The 21212-nt window shown below is 35.6% G+C and overlaps 1 protein-coding gene across 2 annotated transcripts in view; it reads right to left on the reverse strand.

Annotated features, from left to right (window-relative positions):
• Nucleotides 1-782: 782 nt before the first annotated feature.
• The window catches only part of DNAH8 (dynein axonemal heavy chain 8), a 121169-nt gene continuing 100739 nt past the window's right edge, over nt 783-21212 (reverse strand). For both annotated transcript variants that reach the window (XM_087921592.1, XM_087921595.1), the window contains 16 exons: nt 20944-21196; nt 20652-20842; nt 19941-20062; nt 19511-19629; nt 19113-19315; nt 18102-18175; nt 17495-17647; nt 14951-15106; nt 14099-14215; nt 12337-12438; nt 11552-11712; nt 6297-6453; nt 3178-3330; nt 2891-3080; nt 1789-1910; nt 783-1096 (listed from right to left, as the gene is read on the reverse strand). In XM_087921592.1, coding sequence (XP_087777718.1) covers nt 809-1096; nt 1789-1910; nt 2891-3080; nt 3178-3330; nt 6297-6453; nt 11552-11712; nt 12337-12438; nt 14099-14215; nt 14951-15106; nt 17495-17647; nt 18102-18175; nt 19113-19315; nt 19511-19629; nt 19941-20062; nt 20652-20842; nt 20944-21196 — 2561 coding nt within the window. In that variant the 3' untranslated portion in view covers nt 783-808. The remainder of the gene's footprint in view (nt 1097-1788; nt 1911-2890; nt 3081-3177; nt 3331-6296; nt 6454-11551; nt 11713-12336; nt 12439-14098; nt 14216-14950; nt 15107-17494; nt 17648-18101; nt 18176-19112; nt 19316-19510; nt 19630-19940; nt 20063-20651; nt 20843-20943; nt 21197-21212) is intronic.

Genomic DNA, 21212 nt, shown 5'->3' on the forward strand with positions numbered 1-21212 from the left:
CACACACACACACACACAAACCCCGCTCTGGTTTTTTTTGCCTCCTGGGCCCCAGGGAAGCCTCCTGGGAGCCCATTTTTGCTCCCAGGAGGCTTCCCTGAGGCCCAGGAGGCAAAAAAATGGAGTGGGGGGTATAGCTCCCCCCTTGCATGCCCCTTTTTGCCTCCTGGGACTCAGGGAAGCCTCCTGGGTGAAGCAGTAAGACGGTGAGGGGGAATCCCAGCACAGCTGATTGTCAGGAGGAAAAAAAGAAGGAAATACCAGTTCAGCCAAACAGTAGCATTTTTTATTACCTGTTTGCCCAAACTGAGCCAAACTGGTAGAATACCATCACTGATGTCCACACACATTTCTTTCAAAATTTCTTTCAAAACTTTCAGAAATGGTATATGCTGTTCTATAGCTTCTGACGGGCAGTTGATTCACCAACCAACTTGGGTTCTAAGAAAATACTTAATTTTAACAATTAATTTTAAAATTAAGCATTAATTTTAAAATTAATTGTTAAAATTAAGTATTTAATTAATACTTAATTTTAAAAAGCCTAGTTCCTACAGAAATTCCAAAAACTTGTCCTGTATAATTCAAACACTATAATATGTTTAGTTATAAAGTACTTATGGAAAAGAAAAAAAGACCAAAACTTAAACTGATTTTACATTTTGACAATAAGATTTAATATAATAGGAAACAAAATATAACAATACAAGAATTGCTAGAAAGAGGAAACAGAATATCTAATTTTAAGGAAAAAATAATTTTTGTAACCTCATGTTGCATGTTTCTGTTGTACTCCAAGGACTAGAATTTATTTAATGTCACACAGAAGAGCTACTCCTCTCAGTATCCAATGATCAGGAGATACAGTTGTTCTTAGATAGATTGCAGTGATATAGGTCAAATCTGTTCTTCTTGGCTTCTTATAAATGGGACAAACATAAAGTTTAGGATCTCTTGGGCCTGTTGTGTTAATTGCAAATATATGTACAACAGGAAGTAAAGTGAAAAGAATCTTTGCTGTAGATTCAGTAAGCTTATTATTACGTCTGTCCCATCCAGCTCCATCCAAGTATAATCCATAGATATAAACCCCTTCCTATATAAAAAGAATGTATAATTATTATGGTTAGAAAATTATCAACTTTTAATATTATAACATAACTTGACCGATTTAACCTGTGCAGTGTAAACTACAGTATAATTAGCAAAATGTAAAAAAGAAAAAAAACTGGCAAAATTTGAGAAAGTGAAACAAGCTATAATGTTTCTGAACGATAATGAACAATGTAACATATATTTGTGTTTACTGAAAAGAATTGAAATACTTTTGGGGCTGTGAGATCTAGAAAAGGAGTTTTCTGTTTTATGCTCTATCTGCCTTTCTATCTAGGCATGGTCTCAACCAGTATATTCTCTAATTCCCTAAGAATGCAATAAGAAAAATGCCTTGTAGAATCCTACATTTCCTGCAAAGCCCCTCCTCGCCCTCAGATGACAGAAGCAAATCAACCTAAACAAGTTTTTGTTACAGTGATGTCATCCTCCTCTATCTCCCACCTCTGTCTTTGCTACTTTGGCAATGGACGGTAGGAAAGGAGCAAGTCAGGGCTACATAATGAAAATCACACATGCTTTCTTTCTTTTATTGCCCATTTCATTGTTAAAAAATGTAAAGTAAATAGAAACCAAATTTTTTTTTATATAAAAAAAATCAGGTTAGAATGATCATAACATAGAATTAGTTTGGAAATTAATGGAAAAAGAAGGATGTATCCATGGTATACTTACAGGAGGGGCTGCTGTTATCTCTTCTTTGATCTGTTTCAGCACTTCATTATGGATGGTCACTGTATCCAAAGCCCAGCCTTTATGTGCTCTTGTAACTTCTTGTCTCATAGCTGTTAGAAAGCCTGTAAAAACAAGCCAAGGAATAAGACACGTTTAATACAACCCTTTTCTTGTATACATTTTTATACTGTAGTGTTTTATGGCTGAAACATTCACATAAAAAAGAACCACTAAAATACTCAGCAAAATTATGTAATACAAAATATGGGTAAATTAACAAAATAAGAAAAATACAATTATAAATTTATAGGCTGCTGGTCTGGTCTGGAAATAGACTAAAGCTCTGGATTGTGTTTTACATTTGAAGAAGCATAATGCTTTTAAACTGAGTGTTGAACTTGGACAAAGAAAGAAATACAGCAATAAACTTTTAGAAGAACTATACAGTGAATCAATTCATCACAAGAGTCATTGAACTATTGATGATACCAAATAGCTTGGTTGTATTCTCTTGCAATTATTTATCTTCCCCTTGTTTTGTTTTTTTAAACCCTGTTAATGTCTTTTCTGAATAAAAGAAAAGTGCCAATAAGGGGTAGATAATCCTCTAATCAAGACCAGGATAAGAATTTCAAAAGCAATCCTTAAAAGAACAATGAATTTTTAAATCACTTTATGAAATGCAGAATTTTGTTCATTTGATACAATATTGTCATTTAATTATTTCAAATTGTAATAAAATTCTATATAAAAATGGGGGGGGGATCCTTGATAATGATGCCTGCATATTGACTTTCACCTATATGAAACAAGCTTGTACATGTCAACAGTTTTAGAAAGAAGTGTATGTATATATTTAATATGTATGGCTTAAATGATGCTATATTCACTGGTTTGTTTAAATAATCAGATAAGGAGAAATATGACTTTCACATGAATCCAACAGAAATTTTAAAAGTTCTTTATATATATATTGGATTTCTGCCTCCACTTCTCTATGAATGTGATATAATAAATCAAATGAAATGGAAAAGTTATGTTTCTAATAGACTAGTATTAACAGAACATATTGTTTATTTTATTTATAATAAATGATATTTACCCTGAGGATTAAAAAATCCAGTCATCCAAAACACATGTGGTCTTCCTTCGAAGATCCAAACACGGAACTGGGAATTTCTTTCTAAAAGTTCAGTAAACCAGAAACCCAGGGTAGAAGAATCCCATGATACACGCTTCCAGAGCTGAGGAATTCGAGCATCATACATGTTATCAAGAGCATCCCTTAGGTTCTGGAGAAGTAAAAGTTAAAACGTGTCATGGCATATTTGAAGAGAAAATGTCTTTATCTCAGAATGAATGATTATACATAATACTGTACTTGGTTACCTCACTCATAATAATAGTTCCTTCTATGGCTAGTTTAAGGTCAAGGAGGCTGTTTCGGACAATTTTGATAACTTTTTGCATTCGGTCAATTTCTTGGCGAAGAAAAATGTTCATGGAATTAAGGTGGCCCATTTTAACTAAACGAGCTTTTACCTAAATAAAAATCATTAAAAGAAAACAAATCAATCAACAAAGCATTTAGGATAGCTTTATGCTAAATAAATAATATTTAGGCAACAGTATTCCTATTTACAGTACTACAGGATTCGCCTGTATGTTCATGTGCATCAGCACTGTAAACAAGCAATTTCCTTCTCCTCTTCCCAACCAAGTATACTATTTAGTTCCCATTTGGTGCGGGAGGTAGAATTTCCCAAATCATAGTAAAAGCCCATTGAGAATAATCTTGATACATTGATAATGAATTTATTTTGCTCTTTCATGGTACACCAGTTTGAAGTGCAGCTTCACCCTTACAACAGGCTGGCTTAAATGAACGTTAGATACTGGTTTGGTGGGCTATTGTGAAAATATGTACAGGAAATCATGTGAATATGTGAGAATAAAGACAATAGATTATAAAAAATAAATTTAAAAGTTCAACCCAGAAATTGACCATGCTTTACTGATAGAGGAGAATATTTGTAGCTAAGGGTTGAAATGAAGTGCTTTGATGGTATTACTAGTTTGGGTAATGAAACATCTGCAAAAAACAAAACAAAATCAAGTTCAGAGAGTACCAAGGACCTCTGATCATGCTTCTTCTTCTTTCTTTTTTTAGAAAAAAGAAAGAAGTACTATAATGCTATTGCAAAACCAAGTGTATCTTTAAAACTTTAGTATTCCTGTATGCGTTCAAATAATTATAGTGGATCAATTTCATAAAGAAATTCTATGCAGCCACCATGAATTCTAATGGAGAATATCTGTGAGCAGCTCTCATTGGAATATGCCTTAAATCACAAGACATTATAATAATCTAAGCTCAGATATACAATGGAAATGACTATCCAGTTAGTGGAAAGCAATGCAATTATTATATTCTTACATTTATTAAAGATTTGTAAGCCATTGTTGCAGAAAATGCAGATAACTATTAAATTTTGAGAAATAAGTACAGTAACCAACAACAGTAAATATATCCTACATTTAATAAAGCTTTTATGTTTTTTTCTTTAAGCAAGAGGAGAAATTACAACTTTAATATTTGTCTTATTCTTTCATATCTCTTCTGGGTGAATCTTTATAGCATCTTTTCTCATTGCTCTTGAACTCCTCATCAGAGTTTTAAATGGCAGCACAGATGTGCCAATGTTTGCAGCATCTTGACTTTAAATATGAAAATTATTCATTAATATACCCAGCTGTTTGCAGTTATTACAATCTAAGGATGCACATGACCTTTCATGTGAAATATGGAATCAAGGGAAACATTCTCATTGGTAAATTATTAGCTAATAATTTTTCCTTAAGCTAGAATCATTAGATACATATTCAGCAAAATTCATATTTTAACATCATGAAGGGACTCATTTCATTCTTATGAAGCACCTGAGGATTTCTTCTAAGAGTCTGGCTAAAGCAGGATGGTTGCATTTCAGAAAACTATTCTCTACAAAATAAAAGTCCAATCTGAGTCTATTGGAAGCAGAAGGTTATAAAGCAGGACAAAGCATTTCATATTTCATCCATTCATCTATCCAGAAGTAAAATTCTCTATTTTAATTTAATTTGCTGATATTATCATATAATGACATCTTTTTAGTGGTGGTGGGAGACAGGATCACCTCAGGAAGACATCCCTTTTTTAAAATTAATAAGTATTTTCAAAAACACATATTAAGAAAAGAAGCAGCTTTGAAAAGACACAGTGAATGAGAAACAGAAGAAGCAGGGATAGGTGTTGAAATTATTTGCCCTCAAAGCTGCTACTTTTGCCTCTTTTTCATTAACATTTAGTGCAGCCTTAGTGATTTTAGTTCTTTTTTAGACAATGAGTAGTTGAGAATCACTAGCAATAAACTTTTTAATAAGACAAGCCCCTTGGAATTAAGATACTAAGAGCTTTGGAAATGCATATTTAATCTCAGGCTTTCAATCAAGCAATGCTGATAGCATACTTAAAAACAAGTTCCAATGATAATGTTGCAGAGCTCAGAAATGAGCCTGAATAATTTCTGGCTCAGATTGAGCTTGTTCAAAGAGTTCAAATTTCAACTACTGCTTAAAATATTAGTAGATACTTTTCTTTCAATCAAACAAAAAGAAAAGGCTTGGCATCTTTTATTTATACCTGGCTAAGCCAAATCATACTGTACCAACCTTTTGGATTCATACTGAATAGCATTTGCTGGGGTAAGTAATGTCTATCCTATGGAAATCCCTCAGAAGAATAAATATATGGTCCAAGATGAGTCAAGAATAAATATATTGTCTGAGGGGAGTTAATTATAGTCTTCCTTAAATTATGGGAATGCAAAACAGCTCAAGCCATTATAGCTCCAATTTCATGCTTTATAATTATGGTATTTTAATTTTGTTTGCTGCTCAAAGTCATTTGCTAAGAAGGGTGGACACATAAATTCGATCAATAAATAAATACATAAAAATAATAAATTGGGATCAGGTTCTTTTGTTGGAATGCAACATTTCACATTTTGCTAAGGCATTTGCCAACAAAACATTGTTTCAATAATTGCTGTATGATTTATATGATCCTTTAGCAAAATTGAAATAGCTGCTCCAAGTAGTCCAACAGGGCTATTTGGATGATATCCAGAATCCATCCCCACTTCTGATACTTGACCACAAAGAAGATACAAGGATTTTTTTTTGCTTTTGTAAAAGCAATTGTAAAATATATTGAACTATGCCATAAAACTCACACCCTCCCCCAAATGTTGTCTATTCCCTCCAGCGATAGCACAACACAACCATGATATTTCTGTGGTCCTCAGTTATCGGCCATGACTGGAAAAAGAATTGCCCAATAGCAGAAGTGTGAAATCAACAAACAAAGAAGTGGTTGTGGAGAGTACTTCCTTTCAGCTTAACCAACACATGGGATTTACCACTATGGATTATTATTTTCATGCTTATGTGTACTTTAGAACAATTACCTCATGGGGTACATAATCAGGGGGCAGTTTCTCAAGCATATCTTCAGCTAATCTATACACAATAGCTTCTCGAGTTTCTCCTACTCCACCTCCACTCTCTTTTGGTTGAATATTGGTTATAGTGTTCAAGACATCAGCTGCTGTGTTACTCTGGTATCTGAAAGGAATATTAAATGATACATAATAAAGTCGGAACTTCTAAGAACTGTAAATTGCCAAATAGAATTGCTATACATAACCCACTATAAAAAGCCACAGATAATTCCATTGATTCCTACTATTTCTGGCATCCGGGAAAAAAGACAACAAATTTATTAAACTGAAGATGATCAAACCATGACTGGCCATGACAATTTGATTGTAACCCCCAAAAATGGCTTTTGTATAATATATTTCTGAGATGTTAAAATAGGCAACAGCTCATAATATGAAACTCAGTTTCAATTATTAGTTTTAGAAAAACCCACAGCTGTATTCATGTATAATATTAAGCACTTTGTTGACCTATCTCAAAAGGCTTCTGTCTTGCATCTTTTCCCTTACCATCTCCTCATCCTCTTTCCTGAAAAAGAGGAACCTGGAAACTTTTAGTTAAGCTAAGTTTCAGGTTCAAGTTTCTGAGGCTCTGAAGTGCTTTGGAGTTTTTCAGAACATTTTGTTATTCATGACCAGATTATCTACAAGATCTACAGTTATTAAACATGTGCTCTGCATATAAATTCAGCATTGCTTTGAAAATATTTTAAGTTGTAAAGGACAGGGAAATATTACTGCTCCAAATGGGTTTTCAAGGTTTTAAATTCTAATGCAGAAAATTTGAAGCGAGGGAAGGACCCATGGAGAAACATCTAAAGCTTTTGTAGATTCCCCAAACAGTTAGATGCTAGCTTCTCAAACTAGAAATGTCACTTAAATTCTTCAGTATATTGTTCTTTAACTTTGCATAGTGGATGGTATCCTCAACTCATACAGCAAACTTTGAAAAAGCTGCTGCATCAAGTGTTTCCTAGCATTCCAAATGAGGTTGTTGAGAAACTAATGAGCAATTAGCTATAGAGAATGCTTGAAGAAACAGATTATCTTTTAAAAAATGCATTGTGCAATCCATCCAAAATTATTCAGCAAGTGGTGATCTTAAAACTTGATCAAAAAAGCTAACAAATAAATAAATTCTGGTTTCCTTTCAGCCAATCGTTCCAGATCAATTAAGCAGTTCTGAGAGATGAAGCAACACAAGAGATTCCTAGCATCTGCTACACAAAGTTGCTCAATTTCACTGGGAGTTGGATTCCAGTTGGGCAGATTCCTAATAAGTGATTGAGGCACATCTGTGCCCTGTTATCTGGGAGGAGTTTAAAGCAATTGATTCTGAGAAAGTAGAATGGGTCCTTGTGGCTGTGTGCAAGCTACACGGGCTTCCAATTTCCTTCTGGGCAAAATTCAAGTTGCTTGAAAGCCTTGCATGACATGGGACCAAGTCACTTCTGGGACTGCCTTTCCCCAAGGACATCTGCCTGTCCTACCACACTCAAAAGGATGGGCATATTCCTAAGGCCTTCTCTTAAAGGCTGCCATCTTACAGGACTTAAGAAATGTGCCATTCTCTATGGAATACCATTTCCTCTGAGGTTTCACAGGTCCCTACCCTTTTAGCCTAAAAAACACTTAAGAACTGGCTTTTCTCCCAAATGCCAGGATAAGGTGAGAATTTGTTCACTGAATGGGAAAGTTTAGCTGTAGTTCCAGGTGTTTTGGCTTTAATGTTTAATATTGCCTTTTTAGTTGTAAGCCACCCAGAGTTTTGTTCAATATGGGTAGATATATAAAAGTTTTAAGTGAATAAATAAAATCATGGGACCTTATCATTGTCTGTCAATTGCAATCCAACCTGAACCAAAATGCTCATGTCTTGATTACCACACCTTTGAACTATTGCACTTTATATGAGGTTATGTCTGGAGGTATCTTGGAAACTGCAACTAATACAGAAAATGGTGGCAATGCTACTAACTGGAGAAATACACTGTTGTAGAATTCCACCTATTGCTTAGGCTGCTGCACAATATCTGACAATAAGTTTCTGTACTGAGTTCAAAGTGGTGAGTATTACCCATAAAACCTTGTGGAGTGTATCAGGGATTGTTTTTCTAAGCATGCTTTGATATCCAGTCCAGTTATCTATTGAGAAACTGCCTACCTTGGGAGAGCTATGGCTTGGGATGAAATGCCAGGCTTTCCTGGTAGTAGTTCCTATTCCCTGGGATATGCTGCCTTTGGAGCAGCATGGAACATAGAATCATAGGGCTGGAAGGGACTTCAGAGGTTTTCTGGTTCAACCTCTTCTCAAGGCAGGAGCCTTGAAGGATAGTCGCCAAGTCTTTCCTTTTGTTTAAAACACACCCTCAGGCCATACTACAGTGATGGTGCAACTGTTGTGTCACAGTTTCTTTATGCCTTTTCTCTTCTTTCTGGGAGATGCCAGATATTCAAGTTGATTTTAGAAAAGACCACAGAATTATTAATAAAAGACACTATTTCTGACACACCCTGGATAACTGAGAAAGCCAAATGCCAAAAAGAAGTCAGTATGTTTTTCATTGACTATAAGAAGGCCTCTCATTGTGTCGATCATATCAAGCTGTGGAAAGTGCTCAGAAAAAATGGGAATCCCAGAACATCTCATTGCCCTTATTAAAAACTGATACGCAGATCAGAAAGTCACAGTATGATGGCAAAGTAGTGAGTCAAAGCTCTATGCTCTCTCCGTATTTATTCAACCTCTACTGCAGAATATATATTAAGAAAATATAAGTGTAAGACTTTAAGATGAACATGATTTTAAAGCTGAAGAAAGAAACATCAAGAGCTTGATATTATTCTGATGACTGAAAATGTGAATGATCTACAAATGCTGAAAATGAAAAGACATGGAGCGCGGTAAAAAAGAGGGACTAAATATAAACAATGTGTTTGAACTTTGATGGTAATACAACTGAGGCATTTTAGTTTATTTTTAACAATCCCTAAATACACTGCTCAAAAAAATAAAGGGAACACTTAAACAACACAATGTAACTCCAAGTCAATCACACTTCTGTGAAATCAAACAGTCCACTTAGGTAGCAACACTGACTGACAATCAATTTCACATGCTGTTGTACAAATGGAATTGACAACAGATGGGAAGCATAGGCAGTTAGCAAGACATCCCCAATAAAGGAGTGTTTCTGCAGGTGGTGACCACAGACCACTTCTCAGTTCCTATGCTTTCTGGCTGATGGTTTGGTCACTTTGGAATGCTGGCGGTGCTTTCACTCTAGTGGTAGCATGAGATGGAGTCTACAACCCACACAAGTGGCTCAGGTAGTGCAGCTCATCCAGGATGGCACATCAATGTGAGCTGTGACAAGAAGGTTTGCTGTGTCTGTCAGTGTAGTGTCCAAAGCATGGAGGCACTACCAGGAAACAGGCCAGCACATCAGGAAACGTGGAGGAGGCTGTAGGAGGGCAACAACCCAGCATCAGGACTGCTACCTCCACCTTTGTGCAAGGAGGGACAGGAGGGGCACTGCCAGAGCCCTGCAAAATGACCTCCAGCGGGCCACAAATGTGCATGTGGCTGCTCAAAGAGTCAGAAACCGACTCCATGAGGGTGGTATGAGGGCCCGACATCCACAGGTGGGGGTTGTGCTTACAGCCCAACACATGCAGGACGTTTGGCATTTTCCAGAGAACACCAAGATTGGCAAATTCACCACTGGCACTCTGTGCTCTTCACAGATGAAAGCAGGTTTACACTGAGCACATGTGACAGATGTGACAGGTCTGGAGACACCGTGGAGAACGTTCTGCTGCCTGCAACATCCTCCAGCATGGCCGGTTTGGCAGTGGGTCAGTAATGGTGTGGGGTGGCATTTCTTTAGGGGGGCGCACAGCCCTCCATGTGCTCGCCAGAGGTAGCCTGACTGCCATTAGGTACCGATATGAGATCCTCAGACCCCTTGTGAGACCATATGCTGGTGCAGTTGGCCCTGGGTTCCTCCTAATGCATGACAATGCTAGACCTCATGTGGCTGGAGTGTGTCAGCAGTTCCTGCAAGACGAAGGCATTGATGCTATGGATTAGCCCACCTGTTCCCCAGACCTGAATCCAATTGAGCACATCTGGGACATCATGTCTCGCTCCATCCACCAATGCCACATTGCACCACAAACTGTCCAGTATTTGGGGGATGCTTTAGTCCAGGTGTGGGAGGAGATCCCTCAGGAGACCATCTGCCAACTCATCAGGAGCATGCCCAGGCATTGTAGGGAGGTCATACAGCCACACACACTACTGAGCCTCATTTTGACTTGTTTTAAGGACATTACATCAAAGTTGGATAAGCCTGTAGTGTTTTTTTCCACTTTAATTTTGAGTATAATTCCAAATCCAGACCTCCATGGGTTGCTAAATTTAATTTTCATTGATAATTTTTGTGTGATTTTGTTGTCAGCACCTTCAACTATGTAATGAACAAAGTATTTAATAAGAATATTTCATTCATTCAGATCTAGGGTGTCTTATTTTTGTGTTCCCTTTATTTTTTTGAGCAGTGTATTAAGAATGAACATTATGCAAATTATATAATTCATTACATAATTAAATGAATTTATAAGGAGACAAATTTCATAGACTGATTATATCCTACAATAAGCTATACAATTTTTGAAGCTAAATATACGAAATAAACCTGGTAAGGGTAAAAGATGTTCACATACATTTTATTTCTATTTGAAACTGCTGAGGCTGAAATTTTATTTTTAAACTAGAAGCACTTCCTGAAAAATTCAAAATTATTACTTTTCTTCCAATTTGTTTAATCTATGTTCTGCTTGTAGAAGTGTCAACCAGATCACTTAATATAATAAAGTGGGACAAAAGTACTGTTGAATTTTATGCCTAAACATATGAGAAATGCTTTAAGTTTATAGCACAATCGCATTGATTATACTTTTCAATAGCTACACTTTACTGCACAGTCTTGTGCATTTGACTTCAAAAGTAAGTCCTAATGATTTCAACAGAGCTTGGTCCAGATATATGTGCATCAGCTTGAATCTTTAATCTTTAGGAAGTCAAGGAAAGCTTCCTTAAATGTTGCATTTATTCAGACTCTAAAATTCCCAGTAAAATGTCCTTTGTTATTAAAAAAAATCTTTTTTAAAAAAAATCTTTTTAAAAACCTGAATATCAACTTGTTAGATCTACTTACGTTATGTCTGCATTAGGGTGGAGACCAAAGACTTCAGGACTATCCATGGCAGGAAGAGTTGAAATGTAGTCTTGATATTGCTCAAGAGTTTTGCAAACTGGAATTTTATATCCAGTATAAAAACAGAAAGTGTTTTCAAACATCTTCTCACTGAACCAGACCTAAACAAATCAATGGCAAAAAGTTAACAGTTATGTGATTCAAATAGAAAAAAAGAAATTGGCTACTCATTAAAGCCAAACTATAGGTGTACATCAAGACTATTAATTGATTCATTCATGATTTGGGAATGTCTTTCTTAAACCAAAAGCCTATGAAAGAGACATATTCTTCAATCCAGCTACACAGTCCTAATGTATGGATCTTAAGGGAAACGCAGCATCCAAAAGTAATGTTTTAATTTTTCTAGCAATTGTTCCAAGTTTTAGGAAACATTTAGAGAAAAGTAATCTAAAGGATCCACTTTCTTCTTGTTTCCATTGTCCACTCATTTGGCATTGGCATAAACTTCCTTCAAGGAGAAAGGGTAGTTCAAAAAAATTGCCAATTGCATAGAGAGCAAATAAATCAGCACTAGCAGCGAAAGGAGGAAGAGAACAGGGCCTGGAGGAAACCAAGGTCAGCATAGGTCACTGAGACAGTAGGAGTTTTGTCAGATGTCCAGCAAAACCTTGTTTCCAGAAACTGTATTTCTTACAGTGACTGCCTTAATGTTTTGAGAGTATATTTTAAAAAGCATTCTTTAGTTTTGTTTGATTAAAAACTGTTCCATCTTATTTTCTTACCCTTGCAAAGCAGTTAAGAAGACGCTTATCATAATCATCAGTGACTCTGCCTCCATACTGTACTTCTCCAATCATATATCGGACTGTGCTCCAAGAGATCCCCTAGGTAAAAATATGTATCAAAAATCAAGTTTTTAGTCATAGTCTATTGTTGCAAAGATCTCCCTCGCGTCAGTTTGCATTCTGTTTATATGCAGGGATCTTGAAGTTTATCAAAGTGTGAGACTTGGATTTTCACCAAATGTTATTTTCTGCTTCATATATCACCCAAATTTGCATCAATCCATAGCTGAAAATGGTTAACAAAATATCATTTGCCAATTTGCTTTGATAATCCTGTTACATATTACAGTATTAACTGCATGTATTTTAAATGTATTATGGGGAATGCTGAATAGCTGTCTAAAATATATATGGTTTTTCCTTATTGTTTAAGCAATTGTTCAATGTATGATCCATCTTGTAATAGGTGCAGATATGCATACAAAAGATAGTGGCATACTGCATTGTATATTGCTGCTTTGGCTTCAGTTTTCACTCTCGGGCAAGGCATATTCTTCTTCTTTCGTAAGTTATACAATCCAGGAAAACTAAAAGCACGTATGAGCCTTATGAAGCCAAAATGTTGTCTGTATAGCGCTGCCAGCAAAGGTAAACAAATGGGCATTGTTTTCACACTGAGCCCTTAAGTTAATTCTAGTTGTTCAGGTAAGTGCATTTGAATCCCAATAACAACAATATTGTGCAGATTACAGTACCTTCAGGAGGCTAAAACTACTCTGTACAAGATTACCAGCTCCTTGCAATCTCTTGGCAGGGCAGTGTGGGAGGATAGAATACCTCTTACACACTCTAGATTGATAGAGTCTTCTGAGAAAAGACTCGACTTCAGAAGAAAGAAATGCATGCAGTTGAATATATATTACTATATGCAGCCAAGGAATGTTTCATTTTCTTACACAACGTGATCAGAAATACATCTCCTCTTTCCTTTATCTGTGTTTCTGCATTCTTTTAATGACTTCCCCCCTATTGCCCCAAATGTGCATTTTGATTCTGACGGGCATAAACATACTTCTGAAACTTAATCCCCCTGTCTAATTTAGCTGTGCAGTGTTGGCTGGGCAATAGTCCTGCAATTCAAAGCACATTTTTCCTCATAATTAAGCACTATATACACTATATTTTAAAAAGCATGCATGCATAGTTCAAATTCATTTTGTAAAAATGGAGACAAATCCTGAAAATAAATACACAAGTGATTTTCACATGTAAGAATTTTGCACACACTGAAGGACTATGGTTCTGCTTATGAAATGTTTAAATTAAGGTATTTTTATAATACAATATAAGGTAGCAGAAGAACAGTACTGATAGAGATGCAAGAGTGGCTTTTGACTTGCATTGCATTGAATCTGCTATGCAATTAGCTAAGCCAGTTCCGGTGAGAACGAGATCATTCTGCCAACTCTTAATTAAACTCGATCCCAACACTCCTCCCTGATCCCAGTTCCTGATACTGCCAGGATATATGTTTTCTACAAAAATTTTTTGACAATTCTTGTCAAATAAAGCAGTTGTTTGAAACACGGGGTTGAGGAGCAAAGGGGTAAACCCAGAATGACGCTTCAGCCTGAATTTTCATCTATACCACTAACAAAGCTGCATCTCCATGAGCCTTAGAAACCTGTGAAATTTTCATCCCATTTGAGATACATAAATATTTGGCAGCATTTCTAGGTAGAAATCTACAGATACTTACTTTCTTAATGTCACATTCATCCAAATGATTCTGTATAAATTGAACACTGGCTGTGAAGTCTGCAGAATTGAATTCATAGGGAATATTCCAGCCCAAAGGACCAAACTTTCGCCTTTCCTTATTATAGAAAATATATAACAAGTAGTAAATTATTTAGATTTATGAATGTATACATATATTGCTTTTTCATTAATAATAATAAATATTTTGTTTAGCAACTTCCAATATCCATATTAGAGCAATATCATTATTAATCTTTCTCAGTATATAGCTTTTATACAGATTTTGATTTTTTTCATGACCAACACAATCTTTTTTAAAATGCAAATTCCATTACTGAGATTAATATAGCAAACTATTTAATAGAAAGATGGACATTTTCTTTCTGTGAATAGCTTATGCAGCATTATATATGTATATACAACTGGAAATAATCCAAAATTCAGAGTACTATGACAAGTGAACATGGTATATTTTCCCTAATTCTATTCATACAATAAGACAAAGTGTTTTAGTCTTTTTAGTTTATATTTCTTCTTCAAGAGATACAAGAAATAATAGTTTTAATATTACAATATTATTTGTTATTCTTGGTCAAAATATAAATAAGGAACAGGGAAATAACAGGTCTATCAGTACAGCTAGAAGTAATAAAATATTTAAACTGTCACCCGGCTTTTTAATCCAAATATAAGAACATTTGAAGTTAAGGAATGAATCTACAGTAAATGGCCTTCATTTGGCATGAGACATACAAAGCTTGTAGGCTTCAATAAAATACCAGAATGATTTATTGTGGTTCCCAGAGGAAAGATTCTTTTATATAAAAAATGGGGTTTCTGTCTGTAATACCTGAACAGTGGAGTGCAAGAAGGCCACTGTGTACAAGAGAGGTTTCCACATAGGCATATTGCTGATATCAAGCAAGTCTTGGTTTATCCCAGAAAACGTTCTCTTCAAACCAGCTCGTACACCTTGTGGAGGTTCATTGGTGAATTTTATTGAAGTCTGGCATAACATGAAAAAAAGTGTTTATTATTTCTGATTCCAAAGGAGGCCTGCCACACTGTTTTGAAAATTAAAGGTCAGGGCACATCATTTAGAAAATGATGCTGTTTCATCAAGTCCACAAATACAACAAAATGTACTGGTTTGAATGTTTACCATAGCAACTGCGAGGGCACAGAAAGAGCAAATGAGGATATGTTCACGATAGGCATCACACAGATGTTGTGACTTATACACCTGCCTCAGATATTGGGGCATAGTATGTAATGGTGGCATTTGCATGATGGCATCATTGTATGCATCTCAAGTAATATTTGCTGTTTTTGCAGTTTACTGCAAATGCTACTATGACTGTGCTTATTGAGCACTTGAATGAAGGAAATGTGATCAAAAATAAAAGCACATGGACTTCATATATGTCCTGCATTGTCTTATAAGGCAGTTAAATATCATTAAGGTAATCCACCTCATCTCAGCATGTCAATTTAAATCCTAAAAATAGCCAATCACAAAACATTTAGAAACTTTCCTTTTCTTGCTTATTTCTTTCTATTAGTGGGGATTGCCTTATCCAATTTTTACATTTTCCCATTGTTCAACTGTTTCCTCCCAGTCCAGATATGGTATTCAGCAGGTTCTGAACAGTTCTAGAGAACCAGTAGCGGAAAATTTGAGTAGTTCAGAGAACTAACAAATACCATCTCTGACTGGAGATTTTACAGTATCCTTCCCCTGCCACAACCACCAAGCCACGCCTACATAACCAGTAGTAAAAAAATTTGAATCCCACCACTCCATATCAATCCATATAATTGCAGAGAGTAAGGAAGATGACCTTGACAGAAATAAGCAAGGACCATTATTTAGGCAAAAGAGGCTGAAATATTTTTTAAGTTGATAACAACACAATAATGTGACATTGGGAGGTGGTGAAGATAGATACCTCACTAATTTACAGAAATATAAGGAAGGGGAGGACAATCAGGGGTTGTCTTGTGATATTCTTTTTATTATATCAATTATTAATAAAAGTAATTGTAGCCTTCATGTGGACTTGGTTTTCAGCTCTGGTCTATCTAGTGTTGATGAGTCTTCAGTCTTGGTATTGATTTTTAATTACAAGAAGACTGCTAGGATATGAGGAGTATTAATAAAGTCTCAGTATATTCAATGTGTTTTTCCTTCATTAAACTTTGATCTTGCAATTAGAAAGTTGGGTTTAGCCTCTGCCACTTTTGTTTTCAAAAAGAGTATATAGATCTGACTCATAGACTGAGAGGAAACATTGGATCATGGAAGTCTCCCTTCACCACAAAACTTGTTAAACAGCTGTCTGTAAATGGTACTGTGTATTCACACTAACTCGCAGTTATCTGAGCCTGGTATGGCCTGGGCCCATAACCAGTGTTGAGATATTCCCCATTAGGAGAATGAGTGCGCTCAGAGAAACGTAGTGAGAGTGATGGTGAATAATAAATAACCAGCATACAGATACACTGAATAGTAAAATATAGGTTTTACTTCCAGTAAACGGGTAAACAAAGTCCAACAAACAGTCCAAATCATACACGGTTAAAGCAATAAGTATCAGTCCAGGGATAATCCAAAAACGAAGTCAAGTATCATAAACAAAGCTCAGTAAATGGAGTTTGCTAACAGTTGCAAAAACTCACAGCAATCCAGATAGAACTACAATCAGGCAAATAGGGCAAAACAGGAAATGCAAGAAGAAAGAAACCAGGTTTCTGGCTCTATCTGATGGCTCTTGGAGGAACCACTGCCAATCACACTTATAGCATTCTCTTAAAGATTATTAAATTACTTAAAGATTATTAAATTACAGTATTAAATTACTATCCTGGTTTATATATTTCCAACCCAACTGTTAGGTGACTATCATTCCTAACAGTGGATATCACCCATCTCCCCCCAGCATTGGTAAGAACATGGATGGCCACAGGGGCAATGAGGAATCAGTAACCATTAAGTAGCAATTTCTGCTAGACACCCAGCTTGATTCCGATTGGAATTCTTTAATCCATGTTGCCTATGTTCATCTCTTTAATTGTCTAATATCTCTTATCATGAATATACAAACTACTCTATTGCTAATTGAAAATAGCAATGATCTGCAATGAGTGAGTAACTCAAGAGCACCAGACACTTCAGAGCTATAGAGTTTAAATTGCTTTTGAATGTATCACACATCTGCTTGGCAGATAACAGCCCCCATAAAGGAATAGAAAACAATTTGCTTTTTGAACCAGTCTAAATGCAAACTATCTCAAATGACTTAAATGTTTAGCTTTTTCAGCCCAAAGAAGGTAGCATTTTTAGTTGATTTTATTTTATCAATAAACACTCCCATTTTCCTTAGTTTTAGCTAACCTGCAGCAAAGTGATTGGAAATCTATCGTGTGGTTCAGTGGTTATCCAAACTCGGAAGGTCTCATCGGGAATATCGGCAGTCAGCATTGTCTCCAAAAGTTCTTCCATAAATTCTAGACCTAGATGACAATTCTGAAGTAATACCCAGCCACCCTGTTCACAAAACAGTTGATTAAACCATTTGAGAATATTGCTATTGATTAATAACACTATATGAAGATTTTTATAATGGAAATTTATTTTTCATATATCATACATACTTTGTTCTCCAATATTTGTTTGTTAATACTATCAAAAACAAGTATGGATTGGCATACAGATTGAAAGGAATAGATTCAAATTGTAAATAAAGTAGCACTGCCATCTTGTGGTCATTATAAAAAGTACAAGCAAATAACTATTGTCAATTGGGGAAATGGTAATTTTTTTGGGATAATTACCAAGGCAATAAATTTTATTTTTTGAAATCTGGACATAATTATTGAGCTATTTAGTTGAAGGAGAGTTATTCTCAAATCAATAAGTAAAGGACTGTAGCCTTTTTCAAATACGAAACTTTTTTGTTGGAAAAAAGTTAAAACCCAGCTAAAAAGACATCGCTTGTTACCTGGACCATTGACACCTGAATTAGTTTGCGTGCATGGACTTCTTGTCCCTGACCCATGGATATAGCTCTGTTTTCTACAAAAAAAAATAACACAATAAAATGCTAATAAATGAAAATATTCCTGCTTTTGCAATTGCAAACCAATTTTCAATTATAGATTTGATGTACCATATTTTTCCGTCTATAAGATGCCCCATGTATAGAATGCCCCCCCTTTCTTATCCAAAATTCAGAAATCAATATTTTAAACATTAAATAGAAGACATTTATTTTGTTGGGTACGACATTCGCTTACTGGTACCAATATTTACTTTTTGTTTTCTGACATTTTTATGGGCTCAGAATGCTCTGACATTACCACTCCCTGTCCTATGTGGACACTGGCTACACGCTCTCAACAGCATCAGCTGACATCAGTTACATATAAGGCTCATGATTGGAGAAAACCTGTTAGCTTGTCTCAGCAATTGGAAGTTTCACTCATGAGGCTGGTTTTCAGAGATAAGATATTGGCAGTCTCGCAACCACGGTTCTCCTCTCAGCCCCCCCCCCCGTCTATAAGATGCACCTCCATTTTTAGGTAAATATTTTTAAGAAAAAGTATCATCTTATACACGGAAAATACGGTACTTGCTATCAAAGAACACCTGATATCTTTTATTTAGCTCAGTTATAGAGTTATTAGTTTGCCTTTTTATGTTTGCTTGTGCTAGGCCCATGTTACCTTTAAAGCAGGATAGCTTTCTGTTGCATTGTTTATTTAATGAAAAGTATGAAAAAGAATGGAAATGAAATAAAGTACAATACAGAGCCTGCAGGTATTGAGGTAGCTGCCCACAGAGACTTGAGTGCTTGTAGGCACCATATTAAGGAGCTGGGCTTTTATTTAGTGGAAGAAACTATTACAAAAAGTAGGATTCCTAGGAGATTCACTAAACAATTACTGCAAAGGCAGATTTAGTGTAGCAATTTTCTAATACCCTTGTTATAAAATGCAACATAAATTTATACCCAGTTTAAGTTTTCTAGCCAATGCATCAATTTGGTTCGTTGGGTCAGATCCCATAGACAAGAAGCAAATGAGAGGTGTCCTTTTATCACTTTCTTCCCATGTTTTCTCTAGATTTAAGATGACAGGTTCTGTATACTTCTCACTCAAGGAGTCTGCAATATACTTTCTGGCCTGAGAAAGTGTGCGGTCTGGGCACCAAGACCTACAAAAAGGATATTCCTAAATTAGTGTTATATCAGTATTATTTTAATTCATAATTATCATATTCATAATATTATAGTCATAATTATTTTAATGTTTTAAACACAACATTTTAGAAAATGCGCATCTCGGTACTTCCTGAAAAGAACTAAGAGCATATAAAAAAAGTAATGCCAACATTACTTGTGGTTTTTACCTGATAAGCAATAATTTGCGACAGGTATCTAGTGAATCACTATATCCATCGGGAATCGTTTCTTCCTCTGGAGCATCTTTATCAAACCAATTTTTCCATCCTTTCTCATTACGGGATATCTAATGAAGAACCAGAGGTAACATTTAAGCTTATTTTTCCTTTAAAGAATGGACAAGAAGTCTGTACTTCATGGAAGGTCTTTGGATTCAGGAAAGGTCACTTCACATTCCATTTCAAAAGACGATAGCATTTATTATGATTTCTGCATCCACCTACCTTAAGGCATGGGGAAAAAAATATTTGCAATTAAAATGCAGAACAAAATGTATGCCCTGGCATGAATGGCCATGTCAGAAGTGCTCATAAAAGACAATAGGATTCTTTGCTAATGCTAAAAAAAGTAAAAAAATAACTAAGGCTGTAAACATACCTGATTCATAATTTCTGAAAACTGGGGCAGTTTGCTCAGTTCTACCAGATTGAGCCATGTCATATCTAGAATCCACCGGAATGGTTTGGGAGGACAAGCTTTTAGATCCAGAGCAGCACCGCCTGGATGAAAAAACATGTATAGTTATTGGAAAGTGACCCTGAGGATTGACAGAGAACTATATCAAGCCTTAATATTTCATATTATTGAGAAAAACATGCATGTTATGCTTGCTACAGATCTGAACAATAACAAAAAAACCAGCAATTTTTATCCCAAGTATCACATTCCATGCATAGTTGTTTTTTTCAGCTAATCTCTATTTGAGACAGAGAATAAAGATCCAGAGAACATTCACAGCAGCTAGCCCATTGGGCTTGATGAGATGGGCTTCTGAATAAAAAATGTTCAGGGCTGCCCAGAGTAATTTTCTTGGTTTATAGCATTATAACCGGTTACTGAATATGAATGAATGAATGAAACAAACTAAGTTCACACTCTTTGTATCTATGGTGACATATTATATAGTTTGCATTTTTCTATGATAAACAGATATTCTTTTATGAATAACTTTTTTGGCTATGACTACTACAAAACTCTGATGATTCTTTAGGTGTTGCCTGCTCTGTTTAATCTTCATATCAGATTGTGATGAAGATTTAAAATGCAAAATATATAAAATAAAATTAACATAGAATTCTATTTGATTACCTTTAATGAGTGCCTGGAATTCCTTTGGTTTGACCTGCCCCCTCTGAAGATCAATTTTTAATGTCAAAAGCAAGGTAAAAAGAAATTTGTGGTTTTCATACAGGCCTCTAACAGAATATGTGAAAGTTTCATATGTCAAGTACTCAATAATATTTGTGATCCTTTTCTGTGGAATTGGAGTCTTGTCAGATCTAAGGTGCCAAAACAAAGCAAGCAAACCGATTAAGTTACAACAAATACTGGAAAGAAAGCAGAAAAAACACCACTGTGTACAATAACATTATGTTCTTACCTAGCCATGGACTGATCAAACAGTTTTAAAAACTGGGCTAGAGAAGTCTGATACATTATATTAACCATGCTCATTTCAGTGATCAGAAAATAAAGAATGCTCCCTCGTGTAGCAGCAGGACGATATTCCTCTTGTGCATTGTTAATTTTTTTCTCGGTTTCTCCTGCAACTTCTAGTTTTTCAGATACCTCTGTAGCTGTTTGTTTAGTGGTTCTCAAAACACCTATCAGTGATTCATCATCCACCAAAGAACCTAAAGAGGAGCACAG

The sequence above is a fragment of the Pseudonaja textilis genome, chromosome 1 (assembly GCF_049901715.1).
Source record: "Pseudonaja textilis isolate UNSWEBS1 chromosome 1, rPseTex1.2, whole genome shotgun sequence".
Taxonomy (NCBI): Eukaryota; Metazoa; Chordata; class Lepidosauria; order Squamata; family Elapidae; genus Pseudonaja; species Pseudonaja textilis.